This window comes from Pongo abelii, chromosome 16 (assembly GCF_028885655.2).
Source record: "Pongo abelii isolate AG06213 chromosome 16, NHGRI_mPonAbe1-v2.0_pri, whole genome shotgun sequence".
In the NCBI taxonomy this organism is placed as follows: domain Eukaryota; kingdom Metazoa; phylum Chordata; class Mammalia; order Primates; family Hominidae; genus Pongo; species Pongo abelii.
The window spans coordinates 32,075,678-32,096,612 of record NC_072001.2 but is presented as its reverse complement, the minus strand read 5'-3'; the positions used below and the strand labels follow the sequence as shown (position 1 = coordinate 32,096,612).

General features: G+C 45.7%; 1 protein-coding gene across 2 annotated transcripts in view; it reads right to left on the bottom strand.

Annotated features, from left to right (window-relative positions):
• ENTREP2 (endosomal transmembrane epsin interactor 2) overlaps positions 1 to 20,935 on the bottom strand; it is a 492,553-nt gene that overhangs the window by 272,075 nt on the left and 199,543 nt on the right. For both annotated transcript variants that reach the window (XM_024232834.2, XM_054532478.1), the window contains exon 2: positions 6,138 to 6,194. In XM_024232834.2, the coding sequence (XP_024088602.2) occupies positions 6,138 to 6,194 (57 nt within the window). The remainder of the gene's footprint in view (positions 1 to 6,137; positions 6,195 to 20,935) is intronic.

Genomic DNA, 20,935 nt, shown 5'->3' with positions numbered 1-20,935 from the left:
TACTGTACTCAAGGTGTTAAAACTTATACCGCCTGTGATTATGGCAGACTGTTTCCATTATTGATACATAAGCCATCACAAGATGGTTCACTGAATCTTTCAAAAAATCATCCAATTAGAGCTATATAATCTGATTTCTAATTGGCATCCAGCATAATATAGAACCCGTTATAGTTTAATGTAAGGAAGACAATGATCTCAATCATAGAAGACACTAAGCACAGATTTAAAAAAAAAAAAAACTACCCCAGTAATGTGAAAATACATATTCTTTATTCATGTCGCTAGTTTTCAGCATTTAGAAAGGCACTTACAAAACACTGTGGTAAACACACACACACACACACACACACACAGCATTTCCCTTCTTCCCCTCCCTCTCACATTGCATTCACTAGCCTACAAAGGGAGGCCTCCCTCACCGAGTGCTCACAGTGGGCCTGCTGCTCCCCTCTCTTTGCCCTCCCGCACATCAGTCACTCCGGCAGGGACTGTACAGCTCTCCTTCATCTCGCTCTGTGTGTTTGTAAGCGCAGAATGATGAAAAGAAGGAGCTGCAGCAGGGCTCCGGATGGCCTTGTGCTTGGGAGCCCTGCAGAGGAAAACTGCTACCAGGAGAGCAATGGCAGCACCAAAATGCTCTAGCAGCAGGGGCCACTCATGCCTGTCCTCAGCCAGCCAGGCCTGCAGGGCAAATGGAGTGGCTGCACAGACCCTGGAGCCTTGGGCCCAAAACTGCTTCTTCTCACTATCCTGAGGGATACTCTCCTTTCAGAGAGGGCAACTGACTGTGTGGTCTTTATGGAAGGAGTTGGGGGGAGGGCAGGCCAGTGTGTCCCCCTGGGAATGAACTAGAAAACTCACTGCTGCATCTTTAGTTGACACCTCCAGGAAGTAAAAAACATATCATTAGCACAGACAATAAAAGCAGGAGCTTTTATTTTAAAAATCATTGAAATCAAGACTTCAAGCCATGCTAGTGCTAAGTCCCAGGGCAGGGTACTTTGCTTTCTAGGTCTTCCTTTCCTTGCACAAGGTCTCATACGTCATCTGGAAAACCTCAGTTCCATTTTGTGGGCCCTGGGGAACCATGAAGGGCTTAACGAAGGGGAGTGACACAGGCCAGTGGACACTTTACATACCACCTACGGCATCTGTGTGTGTGGAGAATGGATTGGAGAAGAGCCAGATTTCCGGCACACAGAATCTGTTAGGAGGCTACTACATGAGATGCCAGGCAAGGACCTGCCCTAGAATGGTGGCTCAAGGCAGAGAGAAGAGAGGGGCAGCTGCATACAAATAAAATGGGTCACGGCCAGGCGCAGTGGCTCACGCCTGTAATTCCAGCACTTTGGGAGGCCAAGGTAGGCGGATCACGAGGTCAGGAGTTTGAGACCAGCCTGACCAACATGGTGAAACCCTGTCTCTACTGAAAATACAAAAATTAGCTGGGCGTGGTGCACACAACAGTAATCCCAGCTACTCAGGCAGCTGAGGCAAGAGAATCGCTTGAACCCGGGTGGCAGAGGTTGCAGTGAGCCAAGATCGTACCTCTGCCCTCCAGTCTGGGCAACAGAGTGACACTCTGAATCAAAAATAATAATAATAATGATAATAATAATATGAGTCACAAGGAGAGAGCTTGTGAATAAGTATGATGGGTGAGGAAGGAGAAGGATGTCTGAGTGACTCCCCAGTTTCTAGAATGGGTAGGCGGTGGTGTCATCAACTGAGACAGAAAATACAAAGGGACAAGAAGATGAGGTTGAAGGAATGTAAGTCATGTGATACATAATTAGAGAAGAAAGATAATATCCACACAGACTACAGTTGGCTGGAAAAAAGGAGGATTTGGGAGTCAGAGAGCTTTGGGTTCAAGCCCTAGCTCATTACTTAAGGTGTGGAAGCCTTGGCCTCGTTTTAAAAACCTTTTTAAAAAAAACTCTTTTAAACTTTAAAAACTCTTTTAAAAAAAAAGAGTGGGAAAACCTACTCTTGCCAGGACTGTTGTGAGGATAAGGACATACAGGTCCCACTCGATGAACGGTTACCATCACTGTTTACAGTATTTTCTTTGGTATTATTCTGGATAGAACATCTCTGGTCACATTTCCAAAACTCTGCAGTGATGGTTCCTGTTAAGTGTCAACTCGGCTAGACCACAGTACCCAGATATGTGGTCAAACACTAGTTTGGATGTTGCTGTGAAAGTATTTTTGTAGATGAGATTAAGTTTTGTGGGTTTTTTTTGTTTATTATTATTATACTTTTAGGGTACATGTGCACAATGTGCAGGTTAGTTACATATGTATACATGTGCCATGCTGGTGCGCTGCACCCACTAACTCGTCATCTAGCATTAGGTATATCTCCCAGTGCTATCCCTCCCCCCCTCCCCCCACCCCACAACAGTCCCCAGAGTGTGATGTTCCCCTTCCTGTGTCCATGTGTTCTCATTGTTCAATTCCCACCTATGAGTGAGAATATGCGGTGTTTGGTTTTTTGTTCTTGCGATAGTTTACTGAGAATGATGATTTCCAATTTCATCCATGTGCCTACAAAGGACATGAACTCATCATTTTTTATGGCTGCATAGTATTCCATGGTGTATATGTGCCACATTTTCTTAATCCAGTCTATCATTGTTGTACATTTGGGTTGGTTCCAAGTCTTTGCTATTGTGAATAATGCCACAATAAACATACATGTGCATGTGTCTTTATAGCAGCATGATTTATAGTCCTTTGGGTATATACCCAGTAATGGGATGGCTGGGTCAAATGGTATTTCTAGTTCTAGATCCCTGAGGAATTGCCACACTGACTTCCACAATGGTTGAACTAAGTTTTAAGTAGACTTTGAACAAAGCAGATTACCCTCCATAATGTAAGTGGGCTGCGACCAGTCAGTGGAAAGAAGAGAAAACGACGGACCTCCTCCAGGGAGGAAATTCCGCCTGCTGCCTCCCTTCAGGCTAAAGCTGCAGCCTCAGCTCTTCCCTCCATCTCCAGCCTGCGGGCCAGCACTACAGACTTTCGAATTGCCCGCTCCCACAACTGTGTGAGCCAATTCTTTAAAATAAATGAATCTCTCTATATACACATACATACATATATAAAAGTTATAATCTAGATATATATATATACATCCATGTATGCATGTGTATATCTATCTATATCTGTTTCTATATCTGTATATCTCCTATTGGTTATGTTTTTCTAGAGCACCCTAATAGATCTTTATATTGTAGATTTTCCTCCCATCTATTGTGAATGCCTTTACTCCTCATAAAGCCAAAGCCGAGGCTATCTCAATGGTCATGATTCAGAGAGTGAGTTTTTGCTAATGAATCAAAAGATTGTACTGTTGTGGTCAACACAACAGAAGAACATTCTCATGGTACAGATAAAAAACTACCCAGCAAAATCCATACACTCCCGTCTGCAGTGCAGAACTGCCTCTGGGAAGCGCTTGTCCAGAGAGGCAGTGCCTGCCACGGGTTCCTAGATGGGGCCTCATGACAGGCTCTCCTGAATGGCTTGAAAGGCAAGCAATGAATGTCAGTTTCAGGCCAAGAAAATTAAACTGCTAGGGTTCCTTTTCTGTTCTCTATTCCCTTTCACTGACTTGCCAGGTCCCTGAACCCCTCTGTGAAGCCCGCCACGGGCCACACCTGACCAGGACAGGGGCCAGAGTAGTCTTGCCCTGAACTGAGCCACTGAAAGTCAGGAGGTTGCTCCAGCAACTAGTGTCACCCTATTGATACCCTAACCTCCCTACATAAGGCAAGGAAGTCAGTCAAGCCACATGAACCCCTTCTCCTCTGCCTGGGGCTTGGGAGGAAATTAGTCCATGGGAGGTCAGTGCTGACTGCCTCCCAGAGAGCAGACTGGCCCTGCTCCAACTATGCGGCAGGGCTGGGGAGCGAGCGCTCTGAACACTCTGCTCCTGTAGGTCCAGCTGCTGCTACATCCCCCCACTGGGATGAGTCCTGAGACCCTAGCCTGCTCCTCTGGCTTCCCTGGGACACTCCTCAGCCACCACCATAAGGGGTCCTAACTCCTCGTCAGCTACAAGCTTATGCATCCTGTGTGGTAAAATGCTCAGCCCCGTGAGATTCCTGATGCTGAGGCCAGGGCTGGGGGTGGCGCGCGGGGGTGATTGGGTGATGGACGTCATTTCTCTCTTGTCTTTTCATTCACACACCCACTCTGCGGAAGGCGGCTTTTCCTTTGTTTAGAGAGCTTAATCTGTCTGCACCATGAAGGTGGGTGCGGAGGGAGGAGGCAGCTGTCCCCGTGTCACTGAAGGCAGCGCAGTCACCAGACTGCATACCCCGAGGATGTCAACCCCACAGTCAGCCTATTCACTGCTCAGCTTCCAAGAGCCAGCACCAAGAGCCAGCTTCAAAATAATCCAGCAAGGGGCTAGGGGGAGGTGGGGGGTGGGGAGATAGTGACAAAACAAGATGGGCCAGATGTTGACATCTGTTGAAGCCAGAAGAGAAGCACACAGGGGTTCATGACAGCAGTCTCTTTACTTTTATGTATGTTTGAAAAGTTCTAAATAAAAATATTTTTCTAAAAGGAAATTCCTTATATGAGCCGAGATGCAGTAGAAGAGGAGCCTCACCTGACTCTAAGGCCACTCCTGTCTTCCCTGATACCACTTCAGGGTGTCATGGTTACCCTCATGAAGGAAGAGGTGTTTTCAATAGACAAATGTGGGTTATTTTTCTATTCCCATTAATATTTACTACATGTCATTATCTCCAAGTCTAATCACTTAAAGAGGAGATTTTAAATAATTGATTAATATAAAAGAAGAAAAATGCCACGCTGTCTTTTTCATTATCTATCAAAACCCAGAAAACTTCTTCCTCTAGTCCTGACACAGACACGTACATATATTAATGCATACGCTGAGAAGAACAGGCATACAAATCAATAGACACAGATCTGCTCAGGGTATTTTTCCAAGGGAAAAACCGTTAGCCTCTCTCCATCTCCCACGTGGCCTGCTCCTCAGCACAATGCCACGGCAATTCAAATAACTCTGTTTATTTTACTCACAGAATTTTAGGGTTCCCCCGAAAACACAAAAATCCAACATTTCTTGAACTCTGATAACATATGTTCTGTTTGTGCAATCATACGTATGCATGCGTAGTGCATAAACAGGCTTTAATGTCTAGAGGAAACGCATGCATCCACACTTTTTTTTTTTTTTTTGAGATGGACTCTCTCTCTGCACCAGGCTGCAGTGCAGTGGTATGGCGTGATCTCGGCTCACTGCAACCTCCACCTCCTGGGTTCAAGCGATTCTCCTGCCTCAGTCTCCCCAGTAGCTGGGATTACAGACGCCTGCCAACATTCCCCGGCTAATTTTTGTAACTTTAGTAGAGATGGGGTTTCACCATGTTGGCCAGGCTGGTCTCGAGCTCCTGACCTCATTATCTGCCCGCCTCGGCATCCCAAAGTGCTGGGATTACAGGCGTGAGCCACTGCGCCAAGCCGCATCCACACTTTTAAAATGCCCTTGTTGGCCGGGCGCAGTGGCTCACGCCTGTAATCCCAGCACTTTGGGAGGCCAAGGTGGGTGGATCACAAGTTCAGGAGTTCCAGACCAGCCTGGCCAAGATGGTGAAACCCCGTCTCTACTAAAAATACAAAAAACTTAGCCGGGCAGGGTGGCAGGCGCCTGTAATTCCAGCTATTCAGGAGGCTGAGGCAGAGAATCATTTGAACCCGGGAGGCAGAGGTTGCAGTGAGCCGAGATCATGCCACTGCACTCCAGCCTAGGTGACAGAGCGAGACTCCGTCTCAAAAAAGAAAAAAAAAAAAGCCATTGGTTCACGCTCGGTCCTTACAGGAGGACAGCAAAACAAAACAAACACAAAGAAGATGCCCTCGGAGCATCTCAGCAAGACACTGAGGGGCACTTTCAGAAGTACCTCCTATGAGAAACATAGCGCTTCTCATGAGCCCATCAGCATTCAGCAGTGAGATATTATCAAGCTCTGCTTTCCACTGCCTGAAAAGAAGCTGGAAGTCTCTTTGCCATTGCCTCTAACCTGCTCACACATCTGAAGGTGGAACCTTGCTCCAAGGCCACCTGGAGACACAGGTGCCACTTACCACAAGGGAGAGAGGCCTCTTCCAGGAGACGACACCTATGAGTCCCGACAGCAGCACCTGGAAGGACAAAAGATACAGGAAGGTGAGATGCTTCCGAAACCTTTCATGGGCAATCAAAACACTGCGAACTGTTTCAACCTGGAGAAGGATGTGTGGAACACAGCACACACACAGTGACGGGGCTACCATGAGCTGCATTTTCACAGCTTGCACCCACTCTGAGAGGCACATTGGTCTCTCAGGGCACCAGGGTGCTATGGAGGGGTCACTTTGTGCACTGCGCTAGGTGGCCTGAGAGTGACAGGCTTTCTGAAACACCCCACCCTGGTCCTCGATGTGATTTGGCTGTGCTAGGCACACGCTTGTATTCCTAGCTACTCGGTAGGCTGAGGCATGAGAATCACTTGAACCTGGGAGGCGGAGGTTGCAGTGAGCCAAGATCACACCACTGCACTCCAGCCTGGGAGGCAGAGTGAGACTCCATCTCAAAAAAAAAAAAAATCACAGAGAACACTATTTGGGGAAAAGGCAAATGCAACGCCACTCATGGGCTACCTGGCCACCTGCCATGGCTGCATGGACCCTGGGCACGGCAGACCCTGCAGGCTCCCTCCTTCTCCCCTATACACACTTGGCTCCCCTGATGCACACCCTTCCCTCTCCTCCAGCCCCTGCGAGCCCCTCCCCTTCACTCATCACAGCTTCCCACCTCACCCGTACATAGGCAGTGGCTTCTGATGAGGCTCCAGAACTTTCTAGGCCCTGACTCCAAGCGGCCCACTCCTTTCCCGGGCCAAGTCCTGCCCTTGACCTTGCCTGGGGTCCCACCAGAAGTCATCCCCTCTCTCCTGCCTCCTCCCTACTGTCCTGATCACATGAATACGCTGTGACTTCTGTCCCTTAGAAGAACCACTGCTTAGCCCTGTGTCCAGCTCCTGGCCTGCCTGTCTCCTGGGCGGCCTCCTGAGGCCAGGCACCCTGAGGATGACACTGGCTCTGATCCCCACATTCCTGATTTCCTGGTGTCCAGGAAGGGCCAATGGATCATGAAAACACAGTCACTTCCCACCCACTGCCATATATCTGGCTTCAGCCCCACAACTCCAAGGAAACTTCTCCCAAGGCTCCCCAGCAGTCACCAAGTGCAACAGACAAAGCTCGGTCCCCATCACCTGGCTGAGGGCTGAGGCTCCCTCCCGTCTGGGCTCCTGCCACTTCTCGCTCCCCTGCGGTTCTTCCCACTTCCCAGGGGCCGCTCTGCTCTGCAGCCTCCCTCCTGGCCTCCTCCCTCTCCCCAACCTCTTCCTGGTTTCCCAAGACCTGTCTCCTGAGCCCTTTGTCTCCTCTCCCCAGGGCTCTGTGGTGGCTGTACTGAGGCTCCTCGAGTACCATCCACTGGTGTCTGCACAGGTGATTCTCAGCCCAGGGCTTTGCCATGGCCACAGCATCACACCGTCCACAGGCTCTGCTCCTGGCATCTGTCCAACCCAACATGTCCAAAAATGCAGCTGCAGCCTCCACCTTGGAAGCCCACACTTCCTCTTGCAACCTCTGCTCTCCACAAGAGTACCCCTTCTTCCCCGTCACTCAAGCCCAAATCCTGGAGATCCTTCCCTCTCCCTCACCCCCATGTCCAAGCAGGGAGGAACAGGAGGCTAAGGCTCACTCAACAGGGCAGCATGTGAGAAGGCCGAATTAAAAGGAAGGTGTTTGCAGACCAGGTCTCCTGTGAAGACAAATTGCTCATGCTTGCCATTGTGGGCACAAGCCAGGCATCCGGGCACTGGCTGGAAGGGCTTGGTTGCATGTCCCCTGGGACTCCAAAAGCACTGGCCAGACTCGGGAGGAGGGCATGATGCTGACAAACTCACAAGGTCCCCCTGGTCACAGACTGCAGTTTACCCTCAACCACCTCCACAGGGGGCAGAACCAGGTCTCAGACACAGCAGCCTCTATCACACCCTGCACCACGCTAGTCTAGTCTCAAAAACATCTGGCCACAAAACAACAAAACAACAACAAAAACATGAACCACAGCGAGCGCACCAGGGCTCTGCTCCCAAGCCTCTCACATGTGTATTTTTTCTGCAATGTACACAAGTCCTCCAAACACAGTTACCAGATAGATATTATCTACAGCCATTTCCCACCTCCCGGGTCCCCTCTGGTGGCCATGCCACCCAGGCTCCTTGCCTCTCAGTCCAGTTCCAGCCCTAGGGAAATCCTTGATCAATGTCTCTCGTGTCTCTCTGGGGCTGTGTCTCACTAACTCTCCTTCCAAATGCCCCTGAAACCTCTCTCTTGCCTTCTGTACCCAACATTTGAACCCAGTGGGCACACCATGTTCCCATGTCATTTCACAGTCAGAGGACACCGGCCTTTCTTGGAAGGAGCTGACCATTCCCGCCGGAGCTCTCACCATCATTTCATGTTTGACATTTCAGACCCTGACTTCACTCCTCCACCCCCACCTTCTTTTTGTGAATTCAAAATTTCTGGCCGTAATGCCATCATGTTTTGAGCTCGTGGTATAGTTCAGGGGCCACTCCGTCACAAAGCAGGATCCATTCTTCTGCTCAGCACCCTCCATTTCCCGGTTCATCTCTCTCACCTCTGCCAGCACTCTCCTGTTTCACCTGCCCAGTGACAGCCTTGTCCACTCGCTCTTGTCTCCACCTCCTCCCTTCCCACTGAAGCCATCCTGGATGCCTCCACCAAACAAACCGCATCTCCCTGGCCTGACAATTTAGACCACAAAGCTAGGTCCCTGATTTTCCAGCACTGGAGGCACCTCCCTTGGTGGCCCCACTCCTGTCCAGGCCACTCTGGGCACTTCCAGGGAGGCTGGCAAGGGAGGAAACTGCACAGCAGCCACTGTGTGACTCACATACAAGCCACAGAGCTCTGTGGGCTGTCTTCCCTCCACACCCAACCTCCAAGACAGCCCCCATCTTCCAGCACTCCCTTCCTGTCCCCAGCCCTCCTGGCCCCAGCCTCAGCCCCCGACTCTTCTTATCCCTCAAGTTGAGGGCCATGTTCCGGGGCTCTGGCTCTGACCCTGCCATCTGCCTAGGATGAAACTTCCAAAAAGCGTCTTCTGTTTTTCCACACGCCCCAACACTGGCCTCACCCAGACTAAGCCTGGACAGACGGTGAGAAGAAACATCCCCTAGAAAATAGCGCCTTCTACTTCCCATGTCTACCAGATGAAATCTTACCCGTTCTTCAACCATGGCCCTACCCTCCTCACTCACAAAGAGCCCAGGAATCCAAGAGAACAGGGGGCCCATCAGATCCCCAAATTACCACCAGAGTCCTGCAGGCATCTTTAATAAACTCAGATAGAACGCCTTGACCTCTTCTCAGCTGCAGTGTATTAAAATTCTATCAAAATTCTACAGTGACTAAGTCGCTTGTAGCAGGAATTTCACTGGAAGTACATAAACCTCCAAATCGTAGCCACTGCTCCACCTACTTCTAAGCCTGAAGGAAGTTAATGTTGCTTTTATCTTATTAAGCTACAGGGAGAGTTCTTGACCTTCCCCATTCCCATAAGCAAGGCTATCATTCCGCAAATCCCCTTACAGAATTTTACTTTCAACAAACACGGGTGACTTGCTCACTGAAGACAATGTGCATTTCCAAATATCATTAATAACTACAACTAGGAATGGATCAAATTCTCCTACACAAAGCAAAAGAATAAAGCCATTAAACTTGGTGTGGCAGGCAGAATTCTAAAATGACCCCTGGTGACCCCTGGCCTTACAGAATGCTCTCCCTGAGTAAGAATATGATGGGCTGTCACTCTTGTGGTCTTCCCCCAGGGACATGTTCAAATAACGTGGTCCCAGCAACACTCTGGTTGCAGCCTTGTGAAACCTGGCCAGGTGACTCTTATATGGGAGGGGGGCAAGGAAATGCTGGGTAGAGAACGGTGGGGTGCCTGGCGAGGGCTCCACCCTCAGGCCTGTGCCCACGGACCTAAGTGAGAACGGGCACTCCTGTTTTCATGCCCAAATGTTGCATTTTCCAAGACCACTCTGGCCTCCCATGCCTCCCAACCTGTGCCCATAAAGATCCAAGACCATAGTGGGCACGGACACAAGCAGCTGGATGTTGAAAGGAGGAGAAGAGCACACCAACAGACACCAGCAGACACTGGCAGGCCACTGACGGTGGGATGACAGAATTTGGTCGAGGGCAGTCAGAGGAGAGTCCAGCCACTGGCCGGCCTGACTCCAGGGGAAGACACCTTCCCACTCCATCCCCCTTTAGCACCCCACCCACTTCACTGAGAGCTACCTCCGCCACTCAATTAAACCTTGCACCCATCCTCCAAGCCCACGTGTGATCTGATTTTTCCTGTACACTAGGGCAAGAACCAGGATACAGAAAGCCCTCTGTCCTTGTGATAAGGCAGAGGGTCTAATTGAGCTGATTAACACAAGCTGCCTGCAGACGGCAAAACTGAAAGAGCACTCTGTAACACACACCCACTGGGGCTTTGGGACCTGCAAACACTCAACCCTAGACACTGCCACTGAGTTGGAGTCCCAAAACGCTCCCCAAAACCTACCGATCTTCATGTTCCCCTGAGTTTGAACAGTGGGGCACCGAAGAAGCGAACCACACCCGTGTCACACACCCGGTGAGGGGGATAAGGGAACTCCTCTGGTTTCAACTGTACTAAGCAAGGTCCGGACTCCTAACCCAAGAAAACTGTGAGGTATTAAGTGAGTGTTCTGTCAAGCTGCAAAGTTTACAGTCATTTGCTACACAGCCACAGAAAACAATTGTTATGGACTAAATGTATGTGACCCCCCAAAATGCAGACGTTGAATCCCTAATGCCCAATGTAATGGTATTTGGAGATGGGGCCTCTGGGAGGTGATTAGGATTAGACTGGGTCATGAGGATGTCGCCTTCGCGATGGGACTGGTAGCTCTATACAAGGAAGAAAGCGAGCTCCCACGCTCTCTGCACGCACACAATGAGGAAGACCATTAAGAGTGCAAGTCAGTTATTGGTGTATAAGAATGCTTGTGATGTTTGCACATTGATTTTGTATCCTGAGACTTTGCTGAAGTTGCTTATCAGCTTAAGGAGATTTTGGGCTGAGACGACGGGGTTTTCTAAATATACAATCATGTCATTTGCAAACAGGGACAATTTGACTTCCTCTTTTCCTAATTGAATACCTTTTATTTCTTTCTCCTGCCTGATTGCCCTGGCCAGAACTTCCAACACTATGTTGAATAGGAGTGGTGAGAGAGGGCATCCCTGTTTTGTGCCAGTTTTCAAAGGGAATGCTTCCAGTTTTTGCCCATTCAGTATGATATTGGCTGTGGGTTTGTCCTAGATAGCTCTTATTATTTTGAGATATGTCACATCAATACCTAATTTATTGAGAGTTTTTAGCATGAAGGGCTGTTGAATTTTGTCAAAGGCCTTTTCTGCATCTATTGAGATAATCATGTTGTTTTTGTCTTTGGTTCTGTTTATATGCTGGATTACATTTATTGATTTGCATATGTTGAATAACAGACAAAAAGAGAGCCAAATCATCAGTGAACTCCTATTCACAATTGCTTCAAAGAGAATAAAATACCTAGGAATCCAACTTACAAGGGATGTGAAGGAACTCTTCAAGGAGAACTACAAACCACTGCTCGATGAAATAAAAGAGGATACAAACAAATGGAAGAACACTCCATGCTCATGGATAAGAAGAATCAATATCGTGAAAATGGCCATACTGCCCAAGGTAATTTATAGATTCAATGCCATCCCCATCAAGCTACCAATGACTTTCTTCACAGAACTGGAAAAAACTACTTTAAAGTTCATATGGAACCAAAAAAGAGCCCACATTGCCAAGTCAATCCTAAGCCAAAAGAACAAAGCTGGAGGCATCATGCTACCTGACTTCAAATTATACTACAAGGCTACAATAACCAAAACAGCAGATACTTGTACCAAAACAGAGACATAGACCAACAGAACAGAACAGAGCCCTCAGAAATAATACCACACATCTACAACCATCTGATCTTTGACAAACCTGACAAAAACAAGAAATGGGGAAAGGATTCCCTATTGAATAAATGGTGCTGGGAAAACTGGCTAGCCATATGTAGAAAGCTGAAACTGGACCCCTTCTTTACACCTTATAAAAAATTAATTCAAGATGGACTAAAGACTTACATGTTAGACCTAAAACCATAAAAACCCTAGAAGAAAACCTAAGCAATACCATTCAGGACATAGGCATGGGCAAGGACTTCATGTCTAAAACACCAAAAGCAATGGCAACAAAAGCCAAATTTGACAAATGGGATCTAATTAAACTCAAGAGCTTCTGCACAGCAAAAGAAACTACCATCAGAATGAATAGGCAACCTATGGAATGGGAGAAAATTTTTGCAATCTACTCATCTGACAAAAAGGGCTAATATCCAGAATCTACAAAGAACTCAAACAAATTGTCAAGAAAAAAACAAACAACCCCATCAACAAGTGGGTAAAGGATATGAACAGACACTTCTCAAAAGAAGACATTTATGCAGCCAACGGACACATGAAAAAATGCTCATCATCACTGGCCATCAGAGTTTTGATGCAAAACTCTGATAATTTGAAGTACAGAGTTTTGATGCAAATCAAAACCACAATGAGATACCATCTCACACCAGTTAGAATGGCGATCATTAAAAAGTCAGGAAACAACAGGTGCTGGAGAGGATGTAGAGAAATAGGAACACTTTTACACTGTTAGTGGGACTGTAAACTAGTTCAACCATTGTGGAAGACAATGTGGCAATTCCTCAAGGATCTAGAACTAGAAATACCATTTGACCCAGCCATCCCATTACTGGGTATATACCCAAAGGATTATCAATCATGCTGCTATAAAGGCACACGCACACGTATGTTTATTGCGGCACTATTCACAATAGCAAAGACTTGGAACCCACCCAAATGTCCATCAATGATAGACTGGATTAAGAAAATGTGGCACATATACACCACGGAATACTATGTAGCCACAAAAAAGGATGAGTTCATGTCCTTTGTAGGGAATGGATGAAGCTGGAAACCATCATTCTCAGCAAACTATCTCAAGAACAAAAAACCAAACACCGCATGTTCTCACTCATAGGTGGGAACTGAACAATGAGAACACTTGGACACAGTAAGGGGAACATCACACACCGGGGCCTGTTGTGGGGTGGGGCGGAGTGGGGAAGGAAAACATTAGGAGACATACCTAATGTAAATGACGAGTTAATGGGTGCAGCACACCAACATGGCACATGTATACATATGTAACAAACCTGCACGTTGTGCACATGTACCCTAGAACTTAAAGTATAATTAAAAAAAACAATAATAATAATTAAAATATCCAGGAACTATGAAAAAAAAAAAAAAAAGAGCGCAAGTCAGGAAGGAGCCCACACCAGAAACCAAGCTTGCTGACACCCTGATTTCAGACTTTCCAGCTTCACCAACTGCAAGAAAATAAATTTCTGTTACATCACCCAGTCTTTGCTATTTTGTTATGGCAGCCTAAGTAGCCTAAGACACTACGACACCCCAAGTGGGACACTGGATAGTTGCTCCAAAACATCTGCTTTCTCCCCAGACCTCTCTAGGAGGGGCAGCGCAGGCTTCCCTCCCCACACCCCTCCCCAATCCTGGAAACACTGACACAGCTCCCAACACCAATGCTTGAGCGCTTGGAACTGTTTGTGCATGCATTGCTTGCTGTTCATCAGTGAGCTTCTGTGGAGCCAAGTTGGAAAACTTTTCCCTAGAGAGGTACAGTTCTGCCAGTAACAGGAATGCATCCAGGATTTGGAAACACTGTGATCCTTGAGGGCCTCAGCTCACAGCACAGTAGAAATCCCAGGCCAAGCCCCTACCTTGCCATGGGCATCAGGCTCAGTCGCAGTGCTATGGTGGGCACTCATGCTCAGGGCAAGTCCCTTCTCCAGCCACATGCCACCTGACGCTGCTCCCTGTCATTGTGACGCCAACCACCTGCCACTCTGGCCTCAGTTCATTATTTGTTTATTTGTTTGTTTGGGAGTGGGACACTGGTTCATTTTTTCAAAACATCTGCTTTCTCCCCAGACCTCTCCAGGAGGGGCAGCACAGACCTCACTCACCCCACCCCTCCCTGATACCGGAAACACTGACACAGGTCCAAATACCAAAGCCAAATAGATTGGGAAAGGCATGATATTGCTCAGGGAGAGGAGGTTAAGCCTAATGACGGAGGGCCTGCAGAATGGCTTGATGGAGGCTTTTCACGGCCCAGGTGCTGGGGTGCCTCCTCTCTGCAGAGGCCTGCTCTGGCCCACTGGAGACCAAGGGCGGTTGATGTAAAAGAAGCTCAGAGGCCCTGCTCTGAAACCATCAGATCTTGAACTGTTTTTGCTCAATTCCAGCTACCAGCAAGGATTATGTTGCACATTCTGACATCTCAGTAATCCTGTAGGTTGATTTTGCACCACTCTCATGAGAAAAAGGGTCATGAATCTAGTTAGCCATGAAATTACCACATCACAAAACCTTCATCCCGTTTAATTTACAGGTATCATTATTCAGAGTCCACAGTTCACAAAGAATATAGAGAAACCGAAGAGGGTTGGGGAAGAGTAACATAGAATTAAATAGCTGTGGAAAAAAAGCCAAATAGATTGGAGAAGGCATGATATTGCTCAAGGAGAGGAGGCCGAACCTTGTGAGCACCATGAGTTGTCACAAGGTCGCCAACTTGCTCTTTTCTCCACTTCCCCACCCAGCCTAATAGAGGCAAGAGATAAAATCAGAACAGAGACAGAACTTCCTGCTGTTGAGGCTGATGACAGGGGATAACAGGCTGCCGGGAAATAATGGCATCCTTAAAGTCAAAGACCTGCCCATCTGATTGGTACCCTGCCTGGACACAGAGGCCTGGAATAAATTAGCTCTTTAAATATTGTCCTCTAACACTGAAAAGTTCTTTCACTTCCTAAAATCAAGAATGTTCTTCAGATCATAAAGTCTGGTCCAAAGGCAAATGATAGTGAAGCAAGTCCTTCTAGAACACAGTCTTGAAAGCCAAGTAAATTACTTTCATGAAACATGTGGCAGATGGGTGCCCAATAGCTACAGTGATATCAGTTTACCACTGAGAAGCCAGCATTCACTGTGTCTGTGGAAAGAATTGTTGCAAAAACAGAGCAAATAATATTCTGAGTCCACCAACCTCCCATCTTCCAAACCTCCTGCACTGCAGCTCTGTGCAATATTCCTCCTACAGCCTCCTGGAGCAGCTGATCTTCCTACTTCACCCTCCATCAATTCTCCTTGCTTTGGGTGTGGCTTTCTTTCTCTGGGTCTTGCTGGGGCCACAGAAGGCTCACTGAGGCATGCAGGGCTCCACCATCTGTCTCTACCTTTGAGGACACACTCATCGCTACCCCGACCCTGTCCATGCTTTCTGCCCCCTCTCCTTAGGGCAACTTCCAACTCACCATTCCCTCTCCCAGCCTTTCATCCCAGGCTGTGGTCCAAACATCCCCCACACCATTTCCCTTCAGGGGCTGTACCAACACATCACACTCATAATGTCCCTGAGAAAAGTTACCTTTCTTCTCAACCTACTGATAGAAAAAGAACTCTGCAGCTTTCATTATCTTCTCAAGCAGAAGCAAAACTATAAATTGATGAGAAAGATCACTTCATGAAAGGAAAAAAAACTCCATTAAAGTGTTTTAAAATATTCTAAATAACTCATGAGTCAAAAGAAACTGAAAGGTGAAATACACCATGGTCTGTTCTGAGGCAATGCATGCTTCTTTGATGCACATTCTCTCTTAAGTGCTTGGTAACAAACTCATTCATCCAGGGCCTGCTGTGTAAGATGCTGCCTCCTCTTACGGGTATCTACTCTGACATTAGGGTAGCTGCTGGATTTTGTTATTTAGTGGGTTATTAGGTAGCACATATATTATTATAATACATTTCAAAATATGTTTAGTTTAAAAATTTCAAAATAATTTGTTTCCTTTGTAATAGTTTTTTTGGGTTTTTTGTTGTTGTTGTTGTTTTGAGATGGAGTCTCGCTCTATCACCCAGGCTGGAGTGCAGTGGCGTGATCTCTGCTCACCACAAGCTCCACCTCTTGGGTTCACGCCATTTTCCTGCCTCAGCCTCCCAAGTAGCTGGGACTACAGGCACCTGCCACCACGCCCGGCTAATTTTTTTTTTTCTATTTTTTAGTAGAGACAGGGTTTCACTGTGTTAGCCAGGATGGTCTCGATCTCCTGACCTTGTGATCCACCCGCCTCGGCCTCCCAAAGTGCAGGGATTACAGGCATGAGCCACTGTGCCCAGCCTGTAATAGTTTTATTTCATGCTTTTAAAAACCTTATTCTGAGAAGGGATCCACAGGCTTCACTAGACTGTCATGACAAAAGTTATGACCCCCGCCCCCCCACCCCGATTAAAGTTCCTTTAGAGCAGATCTTCTGGTGATAAACTCCCATTTTTGGTTTATCTGTAAATAGCTTACTTCGCCTTGATGCTTGAAAAATAGTTATGCTGGAAACACCCTAGGTTGACAGTTGCATCTCTCAACAGTTTGAAACTATTATTCCACTGTTTCTGACTTCCATTGTTGCAGCCAAAAGTCAGCTGTCCTCATTCTCTAAAGACTTTTGGGATCATCTCCTTGCCTTTAGTATTGTGAACTTTTTGCCTGGTATGTTAGGTGTGGATTTCTTTTTAATCTTCTTTGAGAGATACTGGGCTACTGAATCTGTGAATTTATGTTTTTCATTCGTTCTGGAAATTTTGTAGCTAATATCTCTTCAAATACTGTATCTTCACTATTCTCTTTGCCAGGGACTCCAACAGCTGTATGTTTGTCCTTCACATTCCATCCTCCAAATGTCTTAGTTTTTCTTCCACATATTCCCTACACATGTCATTCATGACTTCATTCTGGTTACTTTCTTTAGCTGTATCTTCCAGATCATCAATTATCTCTGCACTGTGTCTAATCAGCTGTTGAACTATATAACTGCACTTGTTTAGAAAAGTTCAGTGATTATATCTCAAATATCTAGAAATTCTTTTATTTTATTTCCAAATGTAACTATTTATTTCAAATAGTTCCTTGTTGTGTACTCATCTGTATGACTGTGTTGATAATTTCTTTAAATGTTTCACACACTAATGTTCTAGATTCCAAGACATGTTGTCCCAGGAGGGTATCAAAGTTTGCCCTTTGTTGTCTCATTGTGACTTGCTTTCTTTGATGCTTGAGCGCTTGGAAGTGTTTGACTGTGCATGCATTGCTTGGTGTTCATCAGTGAGCTTCTGTGAAGCCAAGTTGGAAAACTTTTCCCTAGAGAGGTACAGTTCTGCCAGTAACAGGAATGCACCCAGGATTTGGAAACACTGTGATCCTCGAGGGCCTCAGCTCACAGCATAGTAGAAATCCCAGGCCAAGCCCCTACCTTGCAGTGGGCACCAGGCTCAGCCACAGTGCTATGGTGGGCACTCATGCTCAGGGCAAGTCCCTTCTCCAGGCACATGTCACCTGACGCTGCTTCCTGTCATTGTGACTCCAGCCACCTGCCACTCTGGCCTCAGTTCATTATTTATTTGTTTGGGAGTAGGGCAGTGGACCTTGAAGATCTGCAATGCATCAAGGAGCATGTCCTTTGCGGTGTATAGTTGTTCTATAGAAGAAGCATCCTTCAAAGGGCCTACTCAGCCAAAATGCCAGAATCAGAAGGAAATCCCCCATTCCTGCTGTTTTTAATGGTCACATAAGTACACCAATAAAGCCATGAATAGAGGTTACTTTTACTTTTTTTTAATTAACAAATGTTATAAGCTATCAAAATATGAAACTTTATTTACCTAGTAAAATTCTTTATAAATTCCAAAGTATTCCACATATCCTATTATTTATTTACTCTTTTAGCCCCAGCAACTATATTTCTCAAATCACTTTACTTTCAAAAAAACAAAATGTTATCCCAAATTATTCTTTCCCTCCATTTTCCCCTGGAAAAAAATATTACTCCCATCCAAAGCCTTTCTAATTCAGTAGCTTTCCTACATGCCAGTAAGAAACTGTAAGACAAGGATTCCATTCACAAAAGCAAAAAAATTAAAAACTATCCAAGAATTAACTTCATGATAAATGTATAAGGTTTTTTAAAAGACAACTACAAAACTCTACTGAGACATAGGAAGGAAGATTTTTAGTAAACGGACATATATACCATGTTCCCAAATGAGGAAACCTAAAGATAATAAAAATGTTAATTTCTCTATATTCATAAATTAATTTAGTGAAATCTCAATCAAAATCCCAACGGGATTCTTTGAAGGCTGACAAAATGATTCAAAAATTTATCTGAAGGAAAAACATGTGATGGTAGAGAAGAAACAATGTCATTGAACTATGTGGAGGGAAAGAGGTTTATGTATTACTGGACACAATTTTCATCCCTTCATTATTTTAAGTCAAAAATTCCTGGGAACAAAAACAGTTTAGAAAGCCACAACAGTTAAAAGTGGCTCAAGAACAAACAGACCTGTAAAGAACAGAATATAATGTCCAGAAAGAGACTTAGGCATATATTAGGGTTTTTAAAAATTATTTGTTTTTTAGATTGTGGTAAAATATACATACATAAAATTTACCATTTAACCATTTTTAAGTGTACACTCAGTAGCATTAAGTCCATTCACCTTGTGCAAACATTCTCCTCATCCATCTCCAGAAAACCTTTCATCTTGCAAAATTAAAACTTTGTATCCATTAATTTACACTGATTCCCCATTCCCTCCCCCACTCTAGCCCCTGGCAACCACCATTCTGCTTTCTGTCTCTATATGAGTGGAATCATAGTTTTATCCTTTTGTGACAGTCTTCTATCACTTAGGATAATGTTTTCAAGGTTCATCCATATGTAGCATGTGTCAGAATCTCCTTCCTTTTTTTTTTTTTTTTTGTTTGAGATGGAGTCTCGCTCTGTCACCCAGGCTGGAGTGCAGCGGCGCGATCTCGGCTCACTGCAAGCTCCGCCTCCCGGGTTCACGCCATTCTCCTGCCTCAGCCTCCTGAGTAGCTGGGACTACAGGCGCCCACCACCACTCCCGGCTACTTTTTTTTGTATTTTTAGTAGACGGGGTTTCACCGTGTTAGCCAGGATGGTCTCGATCTCCTGATCTCGTGAACCGCCCGCCTGGGCCTCCCAAAGTGCTGGGATTACAGGCCTGAGCCACCGCACCCGGCCTCTCCTTCCTTTTTAAGTCTAATAGTATTCTGTACGTATAGACCTCATTCTGTTGAGCCACCCATCTACAGATGGATGCTTGGGTTGCTTCCACCTTTTAGCTATGAGGATAATGCTTCTATGAACACAGGTGTGCAAATATGTCTTTGAGACCCTTCTTTCAATTCTTTTGGGTATGTACCCAGAAGTGAAATATGGTAATTCTATTTGTAATAATACAGAGTGGAAAACAGTATAAACCTCCTCAATAATTACAAATAGAATTACCATATGGCTATTATTTTTATAATAGCCATTCTAATGGGTAGGAAGTGGTAGTCATTTTGATTTTTTCTCTTTTTTTTTTTTTTTTTGAGACAGGGTCTCACTCTCGCCTAGGCTGGAGTTTAGTGACGTGATCACAGCTCACTGCACTTTCAACCTCCTGGGCTCAAACAATCCTCCCCGCTCAGCCTCCCGAGTAGTTGGGACTACAGGTGCATGCCACCACACCCAGCTAGTTTTCGTATCTTTTTTTTTTTTTTCAAGAGATGGGTGTTTTGCCATGTTGCCCAGGCTGGTCTTGAACTCTTGGGCTCCAGCGATCCTCCTGCCTGGGCCTCCCAAAGTGCTGGGATTAAAGGTGTGAGCCACCACGCCAGCCATTGTTGTGATTTTGATTTGCATCTCCTTAAGGATTAGTGATGTTGAGCATCTTTTCATATGGTTATTAGCCATCTGTATCTCTTCTGTGGAGAAAGGCCTAGTCAAGTCTTTTGCCTATCTTTGAAGCTTTCCTCCCAGCTTTATTAAGGTATGACTGACAAATAAAAACTGTATATAAAATGTACAACATGATTCTGGTATACATATACTGTGAAATGATTACCACAATCAAGCTAACCATATCCATCACCTCACTAGTTCCCATTTCTTCTGAGCGTTTGATAAGACCATATGAAATCTCTTTCAGAAAATTTCAAATATACAGCACATTATTATTAAGTATAGTCATTATGCTGTACATTACGTCTCCAGAATGTATTTCTTTTATAACTGAAAGTTTATACCCTTTGACCAACATCTCCCTTTTCCCCTCTCTCCCCCAGCCCCGGGCAACTACCCTTCTCCTCTCTGTTACCATGAGTTTGACTTTTTTTTTTTTTAGATTCTACGGACAAGTGAGATTATTCAGTATTCATCTTTCTGTGTCTGGCTAATTTCACTTAGCATAATGTCCTTTGGGTTCATCCATGTTGCCAAAAATCCTTTGCCCCATTTTTGAATTGAGTTCTTTACTTTTTTGTTGTTGAGTTTTAGGAGTTTTCTATATGTTCTGGATAATAATTTCTGATGAAATATGTGATTTTCCAGTACTTTCTCCTATTCTATGGGTTGCCTATTTACTCTCTTAATAGTGTCCTTTGATGCACAAGTTTTTAATTTTGATGAAGTCCAGTTTGCCTACTTTTCTTCTGTTGCCTATGCCTTTGGCATCATATCCAA